This window comes from Oncorhynchus masou, chromosome 2, assembly GCF_036934945.1.
Source record: "Oncorhynchus masou masou isolate Uvic2021 chromosome 2, UVic_Omas_1.1, whole genome shotgun sequence".
NCBI lineage: Eukaryota > Metazoa > Chordata > Actinopteri > Salmoniformes > Salmonidae > Oncorhynchus > Oncorhynchus masou.
In genome coordinates, this window is record NC_088213.1 from 16,696,766 (window position 1) to 16,719,615 (window position 22,850).

General features: G+C 46.3%; 1 protein-coding gene across 1 annotated transcript in view; it reads left to right on the forward strand.

Moving 5' to 3' along the window:
• LOC135556048 (uveal autoantigen with coiled-coil domains and ankyrin repeats-like) overlaps nucleotides 1-22,850 on the forward strand; it is a 76,286-nt gene that overhangs the window by 19,894 nt on the left and 33,542 nt on the right. Inside the window, 1 exon segment of the mRNA XM_064988929.1 lies at nucleotides 18,761-18,891. Coding sequence (XP_064845001.1) covers nucleotides 18,761-18,891 — 131 coding nt within the window.

Consider the following 22,850-nt stretch of genomic DNA (forward strand, 5'->3'; position numbering starts at 1 on the left):
ATTGCGAAGAGCTGCTGGCTATTCGCACGGAAGTGCTGTTTGATTGAATGCTTACGAGCCTGCTGGTGCCTACCACCGCTCAGACTGCTCTATCAAATCATAGACTTAGTTATAACATAATAACACACAGAAATACGAGCCTCAGGTCATTAATATGGTCGAATCAGGAAACTATCATCTCGAAAACAAGACGTTTATTCTTTCAGGGAAATACGGAACCGTTCCGTATCTTATCTAACGGGTGGCATCCATCAGTCTAAATATTCCTGTCACATTGCACAACCTTCAATGTTATGTCATAATTACGTAAAATTCTGGCAAATGAGGCGGCTCAAACTGTTGCATATACACTGACTCTGCGTGCAATGAACGTAAGAGAAGTGACACAATTTCACCTGGTTAATATTGCCTGCTAACCTGGATATATTTTAGCTAAATATGCAGGTTTAAAAATATATACTTCTGTGTATTGATTTTAAGAAAAGCATGGATGTTTATGGTTAGGTACACATTGGAGCAACGGCAGTCCTTTTTCGCGAATATGCACAACATCGATTATATGCACCGCATATGACACGCTAGATAAACTAGTAATATCATCAACCATGTGTAGTTAACTAGTGATTATGATTGATTGTTTTTTTATAAGATGAGTTTAATGTTAGCTAGCAACTTACCTTGGCTACTGCATTTGCGTAACAGGCAGGCCGCTCGTGGAGTGCAATGTAATCAGGTGGTTAGAGCGTTGGACTAGTTAACTGTAAGGTTGCGAGATTAATCCTCCGAGCTGACAAGGTAAAAAAAAATCTGTTGTTCTGCCCCTGAACAAGGCAGTTAACCCACTGTTCCTGGGCCATCATTGAAAATAAGAATGTGGTCTTAACTGACTTGCCAGGTTAACTAAAGGTGTAAAAAATGTTTTTTTTTTAATCGGCCAAATCAGTGTCCAAAAATACCGATTTCTGATTGTTATGAAAACTTGAAATCGGCCCTAATTAATAGTCCACTCCGATTAATTGTTCGACCTCTAGTGTGGAGAGTTCTTGGTACTGTAGCACCTGCCTCTGATGCTGGCACTTGGCAGTGGTCCTGGTACCTCATACCAAAAATGTGCCAAATAATATATTTCCATACAAATGTATGTATTACAAATACATTTTAATATTGTTTATATTTCACATAAAATATATTTTATGTATATATATATTTTGGAATGGGACAGTCCAGTCCTGTTACAGTGGGCAGCCTGTTGGTGCATTTGGCTGACAGTAAAAGCCTAAGTTAGGCCCAGTTAAAGGTTACATGTTTTGCATTCTGATAACTAAGGAATGGTATGATTTTTATCTAGTGGACACCATGACAATTAGATCATGGAATGATTTCCTGCTTTACAGAGGTTGCCACTTGTCATAAATCATATTTGTGTTTTATTACTGTGGCCCAACTGTTGCTCGGTTACATGCATTTGGGCTCATGAACGCAGCTGCCTGGTAAAGAAGGACAGATGACTGGGAAGGAGAAGACCCAAAGCGGCGTGTGGCATTTCTCAGAAACTCTATTAAATGAATACAGTTGGCTTTGGGGATGACCAGTGAAATATACCTGCCGGAGCGCGTGCTACGGGTGGTGACCAGTGATCTGAGATAAGGTGGGGCTTTACCTAGCAAAGACTTATAGATGACCTGGAGCCAGTGGGTTTGGCAACAGATATGTAGTGAGGGCCAGCCAACAGGAGCATACAGTTCGCAGTGGTGGGTAGTATATGGGGCCTTGGTGACAAAACGGATGGCACTGTGATAGACTGCATCCAATTTGCTGAGTAGAGTGTTGGAGGCTATTTTGTAAATGACATCGCCGAAGTCGAGGATCGGTAGGATGGTCAGTTTTACGAGGGTATGTTTAGCAGCATACATGGAGGCTTTGTTGCGAAATAGGAAGCCGATTCTAGATTTAATTTTGGATTGGAGATGCTTAATGAGTCTGGAAGGATACTTTAGTCTATCCACATACCTACCTATTTGTAGTTGTCCACATATTCTAAGTCAGAACCGTCCAGAGTAGTGATGCTGGACGGGCGGGCAGGTGCGGGCAGCGATCGGTTGAAGAGCATGCATTTAGTTTTACTCGCATTTAAAAGCAGTTGGAGGCCACAGAAGGATTGTTGTATGGCATTGAAGCTCGTCTGGAGGTTTGTTAACACAGTGTCCAAAGAAGGGCCCAAAGTATAAAGAATGGTGTCGTCTGCGTAGAGGTGGATCAGAGAATCAAGAGCGACATCATTGATGTATACAGAGAAAAGAGTCAGTCCGAGAATTGAACCCAGTGGCACCCCTTTAGAGACAACAGGCCCTCCCATTTGACACACTGAACTGTATCTGAGAAGTAGTTGGTGAACCAGGCGAGGCAGTCATTTGAGAAACCAAGGCTGTTGAGTCTGCCGATAAGAATGCGGTGATTGACAGAGTGGAAGGCCTTGGCCAGGTCGATGAAGACGGCTGCACAGCACTGCCAGCAGGTAGTTGGGTAGTGGTGGAGCTGCAGAGCTCCAGTCTGGAGGCCCTGTGCACTGCAGTGCCCCGTGGGATGCCGTGTTAGCCAGGGAGGGCTCCCTGATCACAGATCATATTCATTTCCAAATGGCTTCTTTCAGACAGCATTAGAGCCACTCGTGATTGGATGATGCACCCAGTATGTGACCCTGATCATCATGCGTTTGTAAAGATTCAAATTGACAAACTACTGACTGGATGAAGTTGATGGTGAACATATATGGAATGGTTTGAATAATGAAACACACAAGTAACAAAAAAATCACACATTTTAAAAATGAACATGAGCTTGATTGGTACGTTCTGAGCAGGAAGACACAGTGTATGGATCCAAGTTGGAAGAGTGCAGCATCTGCACTGTATAGTAAGGGGCCTGACACACACACACACGTTCACACTCACTGGCATTAATCAATTGCTGGGGGATTTGTTTTAGGGTAGTAAGAAACCCTTTGGAGAGCTGCCTTATGCATGTGAAATATTTCGCAATACAGAAATCTATATTTAATTCGGAAAGCCATATTCGTAGTGTGTTTCATGGCGTCTGTAAAGCTATGTGTTGGGACTCGGCTCAATACGGAGGAAATGAAATGTTTCCTTGTTGATTATGTATCAAGACTTCTGCTCGGCCCCCAACATTACCTTGTTATGAAACTTACAGCCAGGCTCAGCCCCCAACATTACCTTGTTATGGAACTTACAGCCAGGCTCAGCCCCCAACATTACCTTGTTATGGAACTTACAGCCAGGCTCAGCCCCCAACATTACCTTGTTATGGAACTTACAGCCAGGCTCAGCCCCCAACATGACCTTGTTATGGAACTTACAGCCAGGCTCAGCCCCCAACATTACCTTGTAATGGAACTTACAGCCAGGCTCAGCCCCCAACATTACCTTGTTATGGAACTTACAGCCAGGCTCGGCCCCCAACATGACCTTGTTATGGAACTTACAGCCAGGCTCAGGCAGCTGTATGGAGGTTTTATTCATTATGAAATATTGTGTCAGCTAAATGTTGCCCCTATTTATACAAGACAAATCCTGTGTAGAATTTAAATAAGCATTGAAGAAAATGTTTTATTTATATGAGCTGTGATGTCGAAAGCAAACATGGCCTAGATAAAAAACAATAGACATTTGTTTTATCTGTTACACTTAACTTGAGTCCACAGTAGCATACAGGGCTTTTCACCTACATCAGGGTGGCTGGTACACCCCAATGGGTTTTTAGGATTAAAGTCTGGCTCCATGTGCTGACCATGAGGTCATCCTGGCAGTACTAGTCTGCTGTGTAGGGCCCTTACATCATAGCCTCTCAGTAGGAGAGTGAGGAGCAGAGATGAGGGGGTGTTGGGGGGGGTTTGCGCTGAGGGATTTCGCAGAGTCAGGGAGAACCATGGCTGAGGGCTTATCTTCCCCCTCCGCACACACACACAGACTGAGCCACAGGAACACAAACCCTATTCTGCTGATGAGACAGACGCTACGGAGAGGGCCCAGACAGGCGCTACGGAGAGGGCCCAGACAGGCGCTACGGAGAGGGCCCAGACAGGCGCTACGGAGAGGGCCCAGACAGGGGCGCTACGGAGAGGGCCCAGACAGGGGCGCTACGGAGAGGGCCCAGACAGGGGCGCTACGGAGAGGGCCCAGACAGGGGCGCTACGGAGAGGGCCCAGACAGGGCGCTACGGAGAGGGCCCAGACACGGGGCGCTGCGGAGAGGGGAGAGGGCCCAGACAGGGGCGCTACGGAGAGGGCCCAGACAGGGGCGCTACGGAGAGGGCCCAGACAGGGGCGCTACGGAGAGGGCCCAGACAGGGGCGCTACGGAGAGGGCCCAGACAGGGGCGCTACGGAGAGGGCCCAGACAGGCGCGACAGTGGAATCTGGTGGGGAGAAAGGGAAACGTTCACTCTACTGCCTAGTTAAGGCAGGTTTCACTCTACTGCCTAGTTAAGGCAGGTTTCACTCTACTGCCTAGTTAAGGGACCTTGGTGGAGACCTAGTCAGTTGTACAACTGAATGTATTCAACTGAAATGTGTCTTCCACATTTAACCCAGTCGGGGGCTGCCTTAATCGTCATCCACATCTTCGGTCAGGTTTCACTCTACTGCCGAGTTGAGGGAGGGTTTCACTCCAGCATGGATTTAAAGCTCTAAGTGGATTCTTGTGTTCCTGCAGTTTCATCATGTGGGAATCCATTTTGGTGGTGTTGATATGCTTGCAAATTCACCCAATGCTGCCCTCTGTTGGTCAGATATGGAGTATTGAATTGTCATTGGTTGAAACCATGTACTGGAGCTCTACGTTGCTCAAACTAGAGGAATAAAAAAAATAAAGTTTTTCCCAAATTCATCTTGATGTCATTACGCCCCCATTAAATAAACAAAAAATCTCTGAAACAAACATTTGAGGGCCGGGGACAATGGGTTCACAGAGAAGAGTGTGTAGTTTTGAGGGGTTTTCCTAGTGGGGCCTATTGACTGAACTGGTCGTATAACCGCTAAAGAAAGAGGAGGAGGAAGAGGAGTGCTGATTACAGACAAGTCCACACCTGCAAGCTGAGCCTCTTCCCAGATTGGAATGTTGCTATGCCAAAACTGGCATTTTCCTCACGTAGACGAACTGTCCACTACAGACGTTTATCTAGCTGTGACATTTACCATAATGGATGGCTTTTTATGGGACTCTTATCAACAATGGTCCCTGACAGTAATGTCTATGTGAACAGTGTTACGCCATATTTGTCATAAAGCATCCAGTGTATTGCATAAGTCATTCCAGTAAATGGCTGCTTCTGTTGGCACTGTAAGATGAGAGATCACTGTTTTATCAACTTTTAATTGCAACATATTATGTCTTTATGCAACTTTGTCTTGACAGAATACAAAGGGGCTTTAAATACACTATTCTGTCAGCATGCTTCTTCCAGATTCTTCTATTGAGCCTCATGCCTTGCCCTTTGTATACTGTGTGTTTGTGTGTGTGTGTGTGTGTTTGTGTGTTTGTGTGTTTGTGTGTGTGTGTGTGTGTGTGTGTGTGTGTGTGCGCTGTGACTTGTAGCTACTGGTGGTGTTAGCCACCTTCACCACCAGGTTACTTTCAGGGAGTCACTGCTGTTGTTTAGTTTCAATTCACCTCTATTCATTTTGTTGTACATTTTATTTCATCACTCTGACTAACTGGACTGATCTCTCCAGTGAGTGTGGTGTCACGCTGCCCTCAGCCTCATATAGACTGATCTCTCCAGTGAGTGTGGTGTCACGCTGCCCTCAGCCACACTGCTCTCAGCCTCATATGGACTGATCTCTCCAGTGAGTGTGGTGTCACGCTGCCCTCAGCCACGCTGCTCTCAGCCTCATATGGACTGATCTCTCCAGTGAGTGTGGTGTCACGCTGCCCTCAGCCTCATATGGACTGATCTCTCCAGTGAGTGTGGTGTCACGCTGCCCTCAGCCACACTGCTCTCAGCCTCATATGGACTGATCTCTCCAGTGAGTGTGGTGTCACGCTGCCCTCAGCCTCATATGGACTGATCTCTCCAGTGAGTGTGGTGTCACGCTGCTCTCAGCCTCATATGGACTGATCTCTCCAGTGAGTGTGGTGCCACGCTGCCCTCAGCCACGCTGCTCTCAGCCTCATATGGACTGATCTCTCCAGTGAGTGTGGTGTCACGCTGCCCTCAGCCACGCTGCTCTCAGCCTCATATGGACTGATCTCTCCAGTGAGTGTGGTGTCACGCTGCCCTCAGCCACGCTGCTCTCAGCCTCATATGGACTGATCTCTCCAGTGAGTGTGGTGTCACGCTGCTCTCAGCCTCATATAGACTGATCTCTCCAGTGAGTGTGGTGTCACGCTGCCCTCAGCCACGCTGCTCTCAGCCTCATATGGACTGATCTCTCCAGTGAGTGTGGTGTCACGCTGCCCTCAGCCTCATATGGACTGATCTCTCCAGTGAGTGTGGTGTCACTCTGCTCTCAAAGAAGAAAAGGAAACGCACACCTATAAAGACGAGGAGCTGGCTAGCGGAATAGAAACTTGGTAATAGAAGAGAGCCGCACACTCTAGGAGCTCAGATGCAAAAATGTAATACCAACGTTTCGACAGCCAAGCTGTCTTCATCAGGGTATAATCACAAACACTGCGGGATGACTCGTTTATATAGTGTCAAAAGACACAGGTGTCTGTAATCATGGCCAAGAGTGGCCTAATATCATTGGTTAATAATCAAATATTAAAATGTCATACAAAGAACAACATACAAACAACAAATGGACAGCATACGATCATAGATTAATTTAACTACACAAGTTTACAAACAATTACAATGGCCAGATGTTATAGCGGGTCCAGTACAATGTTTTTGTTACTAGGGCCTAACAATCCAGGACAATGTTTTTGTTACTAGGGCCTAACAATCCAGGACAATGCTTTTGTTACTAGGGCCTAACAATCCAGGACAATGCTTTTGTTACTAGGGCCTAACAATCCAGGACAATGTTTTTGTTACTAGGGCCTAACAATCCAGGACAATGTTTTTGTTACTAGGGCCTAACAATCCAGGACAATGCTTTTGTTACTAGGGCCTAACAATCCAGGACAATGCTTTTGTTACTAGGGCCTAACAATGCAGGACAATGCTTTTGTTTCAAGGGCCTAACAATCCAGGACAATATTTTTGTTACTAGGGCCTAACAATCCAGGACAATGCTTATGTTACTAGGACCTAACAATACAGTACAGTGTTTATGTTACTAGGACCTAACACTCCAGTACAGTGTTTATGTTACTAGGGCCTAACACTCCAGTACAGTGTTTATGTTACTAGGACCTAACAATACAGTACAGTGTTTATGTTACTAGGACCTAACAATACAGTACAGTGTTTATGTTACTAGGACCTAACAATACAGTACAGTGTTTATGTTACTAGGACCTAACAATACAGTACAATGTTTATGTTACTAGGACCTAACAATACAGTAAAGTGTTTATGTTACTAGGACCTAACAATACAGTACAGTGTTTATGTTACTAGGACCTAACACTCCAGTACAATGTTTATGTTACTAGGACCTAACAATCCAGAACAATGTTTGTTACTAGGACCTAACAATCCAGGACAATGTTTTTGTTACGAGGACCTAACACTCCAGTACAATGTTTATGTTACTAATAATAATAAAAACATGTCTGCTGAGTCAGTGACCACTGTTCCACATTTATAGCAGCTAAATCAGCAACCAGGCAGCAGCAGAGCGAGTCTAAACGCCCTCTATCTCCATGTCATCAGGCCCAGCTGGGACAATACAGCCCCAGGGGCCCCCGCCAGCCAATACCAATAAGCCAGACAGTTTTTTAATACCTCCGCCAGGGACCCTGTTATTGCAGCGAATAGAATTGCAATGTGCGAGTGATGTCGCTGTCAGGCGCTGCTGTTATTTTTCCCTCCCCTTTCAGCTCCATATGAAGGAAAAAGAGAACAAGCCGAGGTCACCGCAATGCTTTCTCAAACAGACCAGGAATTTCGACAACCGGAATTGTTTTGAAATGAGAGATTTGATTTGGCACTACTTTCTGCCCCCCTTGTCTGCCAGTTTTAGATTTGGGAGTAAGGGGAGAGTTTCGCCTCTGTTGTCCAGATACTGACCTGTGTCTTTGGTGCCTTTCAGACAGATTGACCAGGAGGAGGACAGAGTGATAGTTCCATGTTCTTGTCTGTTATGACCCAATGTCTCAGGAGGACAGAGTGTTAGTTCCATGTTCTTGTCTCTGTTATGACCCAATGTCTCAGGAGGACAGAGTGTTAGTTCCATGTTCTTGTCTCTGTTATGACCCAATGTCTCAGGAGGACAGAGTGTTAGTTCCATGTTCTTGTCTCTGTTATGACCCAATGTCTCAGGAGGACAGAGTGATAGTTCCATGTTCTTGTCTCTGTTATGACCCAATGTCTCAGGAGGACAGAGTGTTAGTTCCATGTTCTTGTCTCTGTTATGACCCAATGTCTCAGGAGGACAGAGTGATAGTTCCATGTTCTTGTCTCTGTTATGACCCAATGTCTCAGGAGGACATAGTGTTAGTTCCATGTTCTTGTCTCTGTTATGACCCAATGTCTCAGGAGGACAGAGTGATAGTTCCATGTTCTTGTCTCTGTTATGACCCAATGTCTCAGGAGGACATAGTGTTAGTTCCATGTTCTTGTCTCTGTTATGACCCAATGTCTCAGGAGGACAGAGTGTTAGTTCCATGTTCTTGTCTCTGTTATGACCCAATGTCTCAGGAGGACAGAGTGATAGTTCCATGTTCTTGTCTCTGTTATGACCCAATGTCTCAGGAGGACAGAGTGATAGTTCCATGTTCTTGTCTCTGTTATGACCCAATGTCTCAGGAGGACATAGTGTTAGTTCCATGTACTTGTCTGTTATGACCCAATGTCTCAGGAGGACAGAGTGTTAGTTCCATGTTCTTGTCTGTTATGACCCAATGTCTCAGGAGGACATAGTGATAGTTCCATGTTCTTGTCTGTTATGACCCAATGTCTCAGGAGGACAGAGTGATAGTTCCATGTTCTTGTCTCTGTTATGACCCAAATCACGTTCTCTCTCTTTTTATTCTGGATGAAATTAATTGGAATTTGCCTTTCTGCTTACTGTTATCTTACTAAATTGCCACTAGTCATTTATCTGTGTTAAATTAAATTGAGTGTTTGCAGTTAGATGAAACAAAAGATATTTATCATATTTTATCTGTATAATTTTCCCCGTCTTATCAACTGTCATCGTCCATCAGTGTTTTGGTGAAAACATTCCTCAGCTCCCATTCCTCAGTCCTTAGAGACCCAGTATCAGTACAAGTCCTTAGAGACCCAGTATCACTACAAGTCCTTAGAGACCCAGTATCCCTACAAGTCCTTAGAGAACCAGTATCACTACAAGTCCTTAGAGACCCAGTATCACTACAAGTCCTTAGAGACCCAGTATCAGTACAAGTCCTTAGAGACCCAGTATCACTACAAGTCCTTAGAGACCCAGTATCACTACAAGTCCTTAGAGACCCAGTATCACTACAAGTCCTTAGAGACCCAGTATCACTACAAGTCCTTAGAGACCCAGTATCAGTACAAGTCCTTAGAGACCCAGTATCACTACAAGTCCTTAGAGACCCAGTATCACTACAAGTCCTTAGAGACCCAGTATCACTACAAGTCCTTAGAGACCCAGTATCACTACAAGTCCTTAGAGACCCAGTATCACTACAAGTCCTTAGAGACCCAGTATCACTACAAGTCCTTAGAGACCCAGTATCACTACAAGTCCTTAGAGACCCAGTATCACTACAAGTCCTTAGAGACCCAGTATCAGTACAAGTCCTTAGAGACCCAGTATCAGTACAAGTCCTTAGAGACCCAGTATCAGTACAAGTCCTTAGAGACCCAGTATCACTACAAGTCCTTAGAGACCCAGTATCACTACAAGTCCTTAGAGACCCAGTATCACTACAAGTCCTTAGAGACCCAGTATCAGTACAAGTCCTTAGAGACCCAGTATCACTACAAGTCCTTAGAGACCCAGTATCACTACAAGTCCTTAGAGACCCAGTATCACTACAAGTCCTTAGAGACCCAGTATCACTACAAGTCCTTAGAGACCCAGTATCACTACAAGTCCTTAGAGACCCAGTATCACTACAAGTCCTTAGAGACCCAGTATCACTACAAGTCCTTAGAGACCCAGTATCACTACAAGTCCTTAGAGACCCAGTATCAGTACAAGTCCTTAGAGACCCAGTATCACTACAAGTCCTTAGAGACCCAGTATCAGTACAGGCCCTTAGAGACCCAGTATCACTACAAGTCCTTAGAGACCCAGTATCACTACAAGTCCTTAGAGACCCAGTATCACTACAAGTCCTTAGAGACCCAGTATCACTACAAGTCCTTAGAGACCCAGTATCAGTACAAGTCCTTAGAGACCCAGTATCACTACAAGTCCTTAGAGACCCAGTATCACTACAAGTCCTTAGAGACCCAGTATCACTACAAGTCCTTAGAGACCCAGTATCACTACAAGTCCTTAGAGACCCAGTATCACTACAAGTCCTTAGAGACCCAGTATCACTACAAGTCCTTAGAGACCCAGTATCACTACAAGTCCTTAGAGACCCAGTATCACTACAAGTCCTTAGAGACCCAGTATCACTACAAGTCCTTAGAGACCCAGTATCACTACAAGTCCTTAGAGACCCAGTATCAGTACAAGTCCTTAGAGACCCAGTATCAGTACAAGTCCTTAGAGACCCAGTATCAGTACAAGTCCTTAGAGACCCAGTATCAGTACAAGTCCTTAGAGACCCAGTATCACTACAAGTCCTTAGAGACCCAGTATCAGTACAAGTCCTTAGAGACCCAGTATCAGTACAAGTCCTTAGAGACCCAGTATCAGTACAAGTCCTTAGAGACCCAGTATCAGTACAAGTCCTTAGAGACCCAGTATCAGTACAAGTCCTTAGAGACCCAGTATCAGTACAAGTCCTTAGAGACCCAGTATCAGTACAAGTCCTTAGAGACCCAGTATCAGTACAAGTCCTTAGAGACCCAGTATCAGTACAAGTCCTTAGAGACCCAGTATCAGTACAAGTCCTTAGAGACCCAGTATCAGTACAAGTCCTTAGAGACCCAGTATCACTACAAGTCCTTAGAGACCCAGTATCAGTACAAGTCCTTAGAGACCCAGTATCAGTACAAGTCCTTAGAGACCCAGTATCAGTACAAGTCCTTAGAGACCCAGTATCAGTACAAGTCCTTAGAGACCCAGTATCAGTACAAGTCCTTAGAGACCCAGTATCAGTACAAGTCCTTAGAGACCCAGTATCAGTACAAGTCCTTAGAGACCCAGTATCAGTACAAGTCCTTAGAGACCCAGTATCAGTACAAGTCCTTAGAGACCCAGTATCAGTACAAGTCCTTAGAGACCCAGTATCAGTACAAGTCCTTAGAGACCCAGTATCAGTACAAGTCCTTAGAGACCCAGTATCCCTACAAGTCCTTAGAGACCCAGTATCCCTACAAGTCCTTAGAGACCCAGTATCACTACAAGTCCTTAGAGACCCAGTATCCCTACAAGTCCTTAGAGACCCAGTATCAGTACAAGTCCTTAGAGACCCAGTATCACTACAAGTCCTTAGAGACCCAGTATCAGTGCAAGTCCTTAGAGACCCAGTATCACTACAAGTCCTTAGAGACCCAGTATCACTACAAGTCCTTAGAGACCCAGTATCAGTACAAGTCCTTAGAGACCCAGTATCAGTACAAGTCCTTAGAGACCCAGTATCCCTACAAGTCCTTAGAGACCCAGTATCCCTACAAGTCCTTAGAGACCCAGTATCCCTACAAGTCCTTAGAGACCCAGTATCCCTACAAGTCCTTAGAGACCCAGTATCACTACAAGTCCTTAGAGACCCAGTATCCCTACAAGTCCTTAGAGACCCAGTATCAGTACAAGTCCTTAGAGACCCAGTATCACTACAAGTCCTTAGAGACCCAGTATCAGTGCAAGTCCTTAGAGACCCAGTATCACTACAAGTCCTTAGAGACCCAGTATCAGTACAAGTCCTTAGAGAACCAGTATCAGTACAAGTCCTTAGAGACCCAGTATCCCTACAAGTCCTTAGAGACGTGTTCAGCGCTGTAACAGGTATCAGTACAAGTCCTTAAAGACGTGTTCAGCGCTGTAACAGGTATCAGTACAAGTCCTTAGAGACGTGTTCAGCGCTGTAACAGGTATCAGTACAAGTCCTTAGAGACGTGTTCAGAGCTGTAACAGGTATCAGTACAAGTCCTTAAAGACGTGTTCAGAGCTGTAACAGGTATCAGTACAAGTCCTTAGAGACGTGTTCAGAGCTGTAACAGGTATCAGTACAAGTCCTTAGAGACGTGTTCAGCGCTGTAACAGGTATCAGTACAAGTCCTTACCAGACGTGTTCAGCGCTGTAACATGACTTTTGTTTTAGTATCAGTACAAGTCCTTAGAGACGTGTTCAGAGCTGTAACAGGTATCAGTACAAGTCCTTAAAGACGTGTTCAGAGCTGTAACAGGTATCAGTACAAGTCCTTAGAGACGTGTTCAGAGCTGTAACAGGTATCAGTACAAGTCCTTAGAGACGTGTTCAGAGCTGTAACAGGTATCAGTACAAGTCCTTAGAGACGTGTTCAGCGCTGTAACATTGGAAGTGCTGTGCTTCATTTACAGTCTGCTGAAGTTCATCTTTGAATTTGATCACAGCTCATCTAAAGATTTGAAAACCCTTTGATGTAACATACCCAGGCCTTCTTATAACATTGTGTGTATACATACAGTCCCTCTGTCCTCTGTCTGACTGTCATCTCTTCAAGGTATAGATTGTACATCACCTCCCTCCTGAACCATTTCTCTAAATGATAGTTTTCACTATTTCATGTAAATTTGCTAGGCACTGTCATTGCCTATCTTTCCTGGCCAAGTAGGAACCATCCCCCTGTTGGTGATCACATGATTCAGTGAACAAGTCCTCCATTGGACAGTGGTAATACGTTGTAGAGGGCGTGGTGTAAGATGGAGGGGGTCAGTGCAGAAAGCTGATCCCTGATCTCTTGCCCAGGGCCCTGCTGTCGGAAGTGGGGGAAAATAGCCATGGGAAGCCATTGCCTGTGGGTCACACGTCACATCCAGTACTGTGACCCAGCCAGCAGCTGGCAGCTTCAGACGGAGCTCCACTTGGGCTCCGTAGATGGGAAGGGGTTTCAGTGGCCAGCAGGGAACCTAGACATGACCAGGCAGGTTGGCCACCAGGCAGACAGTCAGAATAGTGCGCTAGCCCTATCTATCAGCAATCTAATGCTGTATCTCTCAATGGCATGCTGTGTCTCGCAATTTCTTGGCTTGCAATGTGTCACAACTTCAGTAAAGAAAGAACTATCAATGAATAGGCTAGGATATTGAGATAAGGGAGATGCAACACTCATCCTTCACACAGTCACACACAGTATCTTGCCATGTGTATGGGTTGACTTCATGCTGGTCACAGCGTGGTAACCAGGGCACCAACAGTTGAGTCACTTCAAAGCTCTTAGTTGTTATTTTTTGCATCTATGTGAAAAAATGTACAGTTTTTCGGTTCAATTTTGTTTACACTTTTTAATGTTCACCCCCCTACTTTTAGCTCAGGTCGTCAGTGGTACATCATCCTTGCTAATTAAAGCATCAATTTGCCGTAACGACAGACACCTAATATTCCCCTCTGGCCTCTCTGTTTTCCTCCCTTTCTCTCTGACCCTCCCCATGGTGTCAGTCAGCCTGTAAATAATCTGACCATTACACCACCGCCCAGCTCCCCCCTAATCACCAGCCAGTCTGTTGCCCTGTGTCTCTAAAATATAATGGCTGTTCACCGCGTTAATGGCTAACACTGACGACCCCACAATGGTGAGGAAGGGGGTTAAGAGGCCACAGCTGCTACTGCTAACAGAGGCTCTACGTTTCTCTCCCTCAGACCCTCGGATTAACTGTGTGTGTGTGTTCGTGTGCACGTTCCAAGAACTCAACAATGTCTCTCCTTGAATCAACAACATCAGTTTTTCAATCAGTGGTTGTCAGTCAGTTTATGGCAGCCATTTTTAATTTACACCAGTCTGACCAGAGTGTTTCTGTTTCAGAGCTATGTGACCGAGCAGGATGCTTTTTGATGTCCACTCATTGGCAGGATATCCCTCCACCACTGGCTCGGACTGTGATTGTTTTCTTGGGCAACTCACGACCTGGGTAAACAGTCTGGTTGGCAAAGTGGCTGGCACTTAGTTTTGTTCAGTGTTAGTCTTAGTTTCCTCCCTGAGTCCCCGTCTCTCTCGTCCACTACAGCATGAGTCAGTCTCTCTGCCTGTATTGCACTGTAGCTAGGAGCTCTAACTGCTATCGGAGCTTGTCTTCAGTAAGTTAGGACTATCAGCAGCTCTCCTAGCTGTAGTCTGGGGCTTCTTCTGTCAGTGGATACTGCCTCACTGTATCAGCCCTGGTGAGACATTCAGATGGCATGTTGTAGGTTCTGTTTGTGTCTGTAATGATGAATGGAATATCTATAAGACACTGGGAGGTAACAGGGCGGTGTCTGTTACCATGGCGCCTGTTTTCATTTCTGTGTTGAGGGATATTGGTCGGTACTAGGTGTCAGGATCTTGGATCTCTCCTTCTCTCTCCCTCTTACGCTCCGTCACCCTCGCTTTATCTCTGTTTCTCTCCCTCCTGTCTCATTAAAGATGTCTGTTATCCCATCACTGCCAGGGGGTGCTGTGGCCTTAGTGTTGTCAACCTGTCTGTGGCTTGGCCCGAGGACACCCAGCTGTAAAGTCCTGGCTCCACTTCATTGCCTGAGGCCCTGACCTCCTCCTCTTGGCTCCTCTCACTCACACATGGTGACAGGGGGAGGGAGGGGGAGAAAGGCTGGGTATTTACTGCTGGCCATTTCATCTGACAGGACATCACAGGCCATTAGCTAAGAGGAACATGGATATGATGAGGGTGTTGGGATGAGCTACGGCCTGCCGATACGGACAGTCCAGGACCTCGGGAAGATGTGATGGAGAATCACAGTGGACTAGAACGTCCTCCGGCTCCTTCGTAGCCTGCACAGAGCCTAATAGTGCCTCAAGTTGGTGCATGTTCTTAGATTAATTAACATTAAAGCTCCATTTAATTAAAAAACAATTACATCCATCAATCAATGATCAACATTTACTTGAAATTTGCATTGATATTTTACAATTCACTCCCTAAAGCATAAAAATGATTCTCCAGCTCTTGTCTTACAGGCACTATATTGAGAGCAGATTTATTCGCTACCCCATGAAGTCATGTTCAACACTATACGTGGTGTTCTAAACCCGACTCATGTATCCAGTCCAAACAAAACAACCCAGACACACCCATATAGATATTTAGGCGTGAGGGCCACTGCACTCAGTTTGTCAACCCAGGTTCCATTTTGGTGCCTTTGTCTCCATGCAGGCCCCAGCAGTTTTAGAAAGAAGACACCCGGTCCTTCATATGACGTGTCATGCGGGACGGGCCTTTTCGCATGTTTGCGGAATATCACGGCCACTCTGCTAACGCCAGTCTGGCAGCGGGTCGTAACCCGAGCCCCCGACCGAGCTGACGCAGTGTGTGTAAATTAAACGCGTCCCCCTCCTTTCTTTCTCTCTCTCGCTCTTCTGACCTCTCGTTCTTTTTCACCTCGCAAATAATACAAGTTGACGTATTCCATTGTTAATAGACGGCCCAGTGCGATGTTTACCACCAAGGTAGTAATGACAGTTGGGTGGAGGGTTTAAGGGGAGCCTGCAATCCCAGACAGCTGATTTGTAAAAGACTGTGACACCTAATCCTGCTACCGTGTGGTGGGATCAGCACCTCTGCGCACACAGACACACATACAGAATGAGTATATAGACTGTTTAACAAGGTCCCTGAACGTCGGGGAACCTCAGGGGTCCGTGCCAGGGCCAGCTCCAACGTGCAACAATAATCCCCTTCTCCACATCAGGTTAATATTTGGGGATGTGGGATAACGGTGGGGATGCTTAGCAGCAAGGCTCCTCCTTGGCTGGCCATGTTTCAGTCGGGGTGCTGCTATGCAGGATGGACAGGACCCCGACGGTACTGCTCTCAGAGCAGGCATGCTCAATGTATTCTTAGCCCCTGTCTTCCTATCAGTCATTGGAGAAAGGTTGGAGGGTAACAAATAAAGAGGTAACCTGTCTGCTGGTGCTGTCTGCACTAGACGCTGTTTACCACAGGGGGGGAGAGGGAGAGAGAGAGGGAGAGAGAGGGAGAGGGAGAGAGAGAGAGAGCTCCCATATTTACACCTTGGGGGCTGGCTGACCTTGCCATTTGGCTGGGTAGAAGACGCTGTACACCCCAGACTGAAAGAGAGACCAAGAGAGGAACTCCTACTGCACAAAAACTAGCTGACAGTCTGCTAAGAGAAGACTGTATAGAAAGGGAGAGGGGACTGGACGGGAGAGGGGATAAGAAGAGCAACTAAGAGAGAGAAGCAGAATACAAATTGAAAGAGAGTAGTTAAAGAGAGATTGAAGAGATCCAGGCTGTAGCCGAGAGGCTGTTCCCCAGAGGAGGAGCTGCAGTAGCTGGCCGGGGCTGGTCCCAGGGCTGGCAGGGCTGGTCCTACTGCTCCTCCACACCTCCTCCTCCATCCCCACCCCCTTTTTCTATTTCTTCTCCTCCTACCCTGTGCTGTGCACAGTGGGGTGATGAATTCACAGACAGAGCCTGGGAGTGCCAGAAAAACTTTTAGGAACTTCTCCGTAACGCTTCGAGACCGAGAGGCTCTGGCAGCAACAGCAGGCGACGTTGCTGGAGAGCTCTGAACGACGACCTAGCGAGCTGCAACGGGACGCTCCGTCTGTCCGCTCACTCAACTCACACTGGCTGGCACAGTGCCTTAACAGCACTTCCCAGAAGGGGAAAACTTTTGTTTTTGTTTGTTTGTCGTTCTACCGGAACAGTGGCGGCGTTTGCAGCGGCACTCTGCAAGGACCAGTCCCCCTCTCTCAACATGAGTCGCTGGCTGAAATGCACCTCCATGTACTTTGTAGGTATTCTGCTTGTTCTTTTAGAGAGTAAGGGCATTTCTAGTGACACTTGTTAAAAGTATCCTGAGGCCATTGGGACCTAGCTACTGTGGTTGGGTTAGGACCTAGCTACTGTGGTTGGGTTAGGACCTAGCTACTGTGGTTGGGTTAGGACCTAGCTACTGTGGTTGGGTTAGGACCTAGCTACTGTGGTTGGGTTAGGACCTAGCTACGGGGGTTGGGTTAGGACCTAGCTACTGTGGTTGGGTTAGGACCTAGCTACTGTGGGTGGGTTAGGACCTAGCTACTCTGGGTGGGTTAGGACCAAGCTACTGGGGTTGGGTTAGGACCTAGCTACGGGTGTTGGGTTAGGACCTAGCTACTGGGGTTGCGTTAGGACCTAGCTACTGGGGTTGCGTTAGGACCTAGCTACTGTGGTTGGGTTAGGACCAAGCTACTGTGGTTGGGTTGGGACCTAACTACTGTGGTTGGGTTGGGACCTAACTACTGTGGTTGGGTTGGGACCTAACTACTGTGGTTGGGTTAGGACCTAGCTACTGGGGTTGGGTTAGGACCTAGCTACTGGGGCTGGGTTAGGACCTAGCTACTGTGGTTGGGTTAGGACCTAGCTACTGTGGTTGGGTTAGGACCTAGCTACTGTGGTTGGGTTAGGACCTAGCTACGGGTGTTGGGTTAGGACCTAGCTACGGGTGTTGGGTTAGGACCTAGCTACTGTGGTTGGGTTAGGACCTAGCCACTGTGGTTCCTGAATACTGAGTAAACATGGTGTTGAAACAGCAGGAAGGAGTGAGCTGTGACTTACAGCTTCTTCTTCTCTCACTAACCTGAAGGAACTCTGTGAATCTGCCCTACATTCCCCAGGAGAATTCGTTCATCAACCCAGAGGCACAGTGGCCTGTTTTAACTCGTTATCAAGTTCCATTCTTTACGTTTTTAGTTTTGAACTTGCATTCTGATAATGCTAATATGTATTAGGTACATGTTGACGCTTAATGTTGGAGGGAGACAAATTGCATGCAAAATAGGCCTATCATCTATGTGCAATATATATATTTCTGCCAGTGTGAGTTGAGTGAGCGGACAGACAGAGCGTCCTGTTGCAGTTTGGTGGGTTTATTTATTTATTTATTTTTACAAATTCCTTTGTGACACGTGTTTACGTGTTGTTGTATCCAGGAACAGGCAGAGAACTGTCCTTTCTCGGTCTCTATGCGGCTTTAGCCACAGCTTTCTGTTTTCTTGGATCCCTCTACTCCAGTGCCTGTGTTCTGTCCAAGAGGGGTCCTTTCTTGCAGAAGAACGAGCCGTTCCCATGCTCTGTGTCCAGGCACTCTCAGAAATGCTTTGCTTCAGAATGGAACCGCACTGTCTTGGCATAAATCATTGAGGCTAACCTCAATCCAGTCTATAGTCCCTCTGAGAATTCTAAAAGTTATGTTTGAAATGTTGATCTGTCCAGACTCCTTGAATTATGACAAAGTGATGACCGTGGTGAGAATGAGTTTCCCTGACCCGTATGTTGCCAAGGCGAGGTATCTGTGTTGTGTTGACGTTGTGCCTTCTCTCTCTCCCAGAACACAGACTGGAACAAGTATGACGACCGGCTGATGAAGGCGGTGGAACGGGGCGAGGTGGACAAGGTGGCGGCCGTGCTCAGCAAGAAGGGCATCATCCCCACCAAGCTGGACATGGAGGGACGATCCGCGTGAGTAACGTGTGCTCACACAAACACTGCATCCAGGCATGAACACATGCATACACGTGTATACAGAAGTCTACAGACACACACAGTCCCACAGGAACATATGGACCAGTAAGCACTACACTATCCCGCACAATAAGTTGTCTCAACCAATAGCGTGAAATGTCTGGCAATGCAAACTGTCTCTCATTCCAAGCATAGTAAATAGCACTACTCTCCTTCAAACTGCTAGGGATGCCAACATACTTGTCTGGTTCAATTATCAACTTCTAATAGCTGAAAACAGAGCTGAGAACTGTTGTAGTACTAGATAATGTTATTCAGCATATGGTCAGATGCTGGCCGCTCTCCGTTCCCCTCTCGCCGCTCTCCATTCCCCTCTCTCCGCTCACCTCTCTTCTCTCGCCTCTCCCCGCACTCCTCTCTTCGCCCCCCCCCCCCCTCTCACGTCTCCCTTCTCACCCCTCTCCCACCCTGTTCTGAGATAATAGATATCAGTTGTCCTCCATGTCAGTTGGGGAGGCTTGTGAAGCCACATTGAAACACCAGGTCTCCCCTCTGTATAGCTGGATACACACACATCCAGTCGACTGTGCCAGTAGAGAGTTCAGGGAACTCTGTGGTAAACTGTATGTCACACACTGCTTGATCTTACTGGCCTGGAGTGTCTGCCACTCTGGCCAGGAAGTGGCTCAGAACAAACAGATTTGAGCCACAGTTGATGTTTATGATACACCATGACAGTTGGGGAACATGCTGTATTTCAAGGGTCAGGTTGTCAAGAGTAAACTAGTATTTTATCTAGAATGGTGGGTGGATGAACACGGGATGGCCAGTATTTTAGGATTTAAAACGCCGGGACCTTTTTTAGAATAGTTCATTTTGGATGGCTCACCACCGGCAATATTGGATCGGTTATGTGTCCTCTAAGAATGACACCCTTCCACCACTGGAAGGTCGATATAAAAGCTGTGAAGTCAGACTTGTTTTCCTGCCTGACATAAATGTAGCCAGATTCCAACGCTGGTGTTTTAGGTAGCTAGTCCCCCTCGGGTTAATTCCAGCTATGTGAAGTAGTCGCCTGTCTCTGATCCATGCTTCAGGTTCGTTTTGAGCCCCGGCTTTGTTGCGACCTCGATGGAGAGAACTGGACATTTCAGAAGCTGTGGGGCTGAGTATTTTCAGTAGTGTATGAAATTCTCCCACACCAGTGTCCGTGACACACTCGTGCACACACACACTCACTCGCGCGCACACACACTTGCACACGTACACACATTCACTTGCGCACACACACACACACACACACACACACACACACACACACACACACACACACACACACCAAGGAGAGAAGGGCTTGTCTCATAATGAGGTGCTGGAATTTCTCCGGGCTAAATCAAGTGCGTCTGGCTGGCGTGGAAGACGCCACCCTGCATTACAGCGAGGAACTGGAGCTTGTTGTACTAAGCACTGTCCTGACACACGATGCTCACTGGTCACCTTCAGTGTTGTTGGCTTAAAGACCACCGTGGCGAGAACAGAACCAGTTCTGTGTCAAACTGCGTCCATCACATAAACTGGAGCATAAGGAACCCCAGCTCACTGGTCACAACCATCTGTTGATTCAGCTTAGCCTTAGTTCTAATGTTATAACCTGGGCCATACATAGCATCCTAATATATAACCTGGGCCATGCATAACATCCTCATATATCCTGGGCCATACATAGCATCCTAATATATAACCTGGGCCATACATAGCATCCTAATATATAACCTGTGCCATACATAACATCCTAATGTATAACCTGGGCCATACATAGCATCCTAATATATAACCTGGGCCATACATAGCATCCTAATATATAACCAGGGCCATACATAACATTCTAATATATAACCTGGGCCATATATAACCTGGGCATCCTAATATATAACCTGGGCCATACATAACATCCTAATATATAACCTGGGCCATACATAGCATCCTAATATATAACCAGGGCCATACATAACATCCTAATATATAACCTGGGCCCATATCCTAATATATAACCTGGGCCAGCATCCTAATATATAACCTGGGCCATACATAGCATCCTAATATATAACCTGGGCCATGCATAACATCCTAATATATAACCTGGGCCATGCATAACATCCTAATATATAACCTGGGCCATGCATAACATCCTAATATATAACCTGGGCCATACATAGCATCCTAATATATAACCTGTGCCATGCATAACATCCTAATATATAACCTGGGCCATACATAACATCCTAATATATAACCTGGGCCATGCATAACATCCTAATATATAACCTGGGCCATACATAGCATCCTAATATATAACCTGGGCCATACATAGCATCCTAATATATAACCTGTGCCAAGCATAACATCCTAATATATAACCTGGGCCATACATAACATCCTAATGTATAACCTGGGCCATACATAACATCCTAATATATAACCTGGGCCATGCATAACATCCTAATATATAACCTGGGCCATACATAACATCCTAATATATAACCTGGGCCATACATAACATCCTAATATATAACCTGGGCCATACATAACATTCTAAAATATAACCTGGGCCATACATAACATCCCAATATATAACCTGGGCCATACATAACATCCTAATATATAACCTGGCCCATACATAGCATCCTAATATATAACCTGGGCCATACATAGCATTCTAATGTATAACCTGGCCCATACATAACATTCTAATGTATAACCTGTGCCATACATAACATTTACACTTTAGTCATTTAAGACACTCTTATCCAGAGGGTTAAGTGCCTTGCTCAAGGGCATATTGACAGTTTTTTTTTTCACCACACAGCTCGGGGGTTCGAACCAGCAACCTTTCGGTTACTGGCCCAACACTCTTAACCCTAGTAACGTCATAAGATATGACCTGGGCCACACAACATACCATCCTCGTGTGTGGTCACTTCTGTCTCCAGACAGACCTCAAAGCCACTGGAGGACGATGATGGACAGTAATCATGGTCTGCCTGTTCTGCCCCATGGGGAGGTTTAATTACTGGGTATAATCCCTCATCTTTAATTTAGTGTGTTTTATAATCCCTGATGTGTAATTTAGTTTCCTGGATTAGGCTCCCCAGTGTTGATAATGATATAATGATATCACCTGGAACGAGTGCTCATGATGAGATCCACAGCTGAACAAATAGTGTGGCTGTATCTCCACATTGCACACGCTCATGATGTTGGCTCGGCAAGTCTTAACTACTGCCCTTGATGAGGCTGGCTAACCTGGGCCTTAACTACTGCCCTGATGAGGCTGGCTAGCCTACCTTAACTACTAACACCCCTGATGAGGCTGGCTAGCCTAGCCTTAACTACTGCCCCTGATGAGGCTGGCTAACCTAGCCTTAACTACTGCCCCTGATGAGGCTGGCCCTAGCCTTAACTACTGCCCCTGATGAGGCTAGCCTATATTAACTACTGGCTAGCCTAGCCTTAACTACTGCCCTTGATGAGGCTGGGCCCTTTAATGATGAGGCTGGCTAAGCCTAGCCTTAACTACTGCCCCTGATGAGGCTGGCTAGCCTAGCCTTAACTACTAACTACTGCCCCTGATGAGGCGGGCTAGCCAGCCTTAACTACTGCCCCTGATGAGGCGGGCTAGCCTTAACTACTGCCCCTGATGAGGCTGGCTAGCCTAGGCTGCCCCTGAACCTAGCCTTAACTACTGCCCCTGATGAGGCGGGCTAGCCTAGCCTTAACTACTGCCCTTGATGAGGCTGGCTAGCCTAGCCTTAACTACTGCCCCTGATGAGGCTGGCTAACCTAGCCTTAACTACTGCCCTTGATGAGGCGGGCTAGCCTAGCCTTAACTACTGCCCTTGATGAGGCTGGCTAACCTAGCCTTAACTACTGCCCCTGATGAGGCTGGCTAGCCTAGC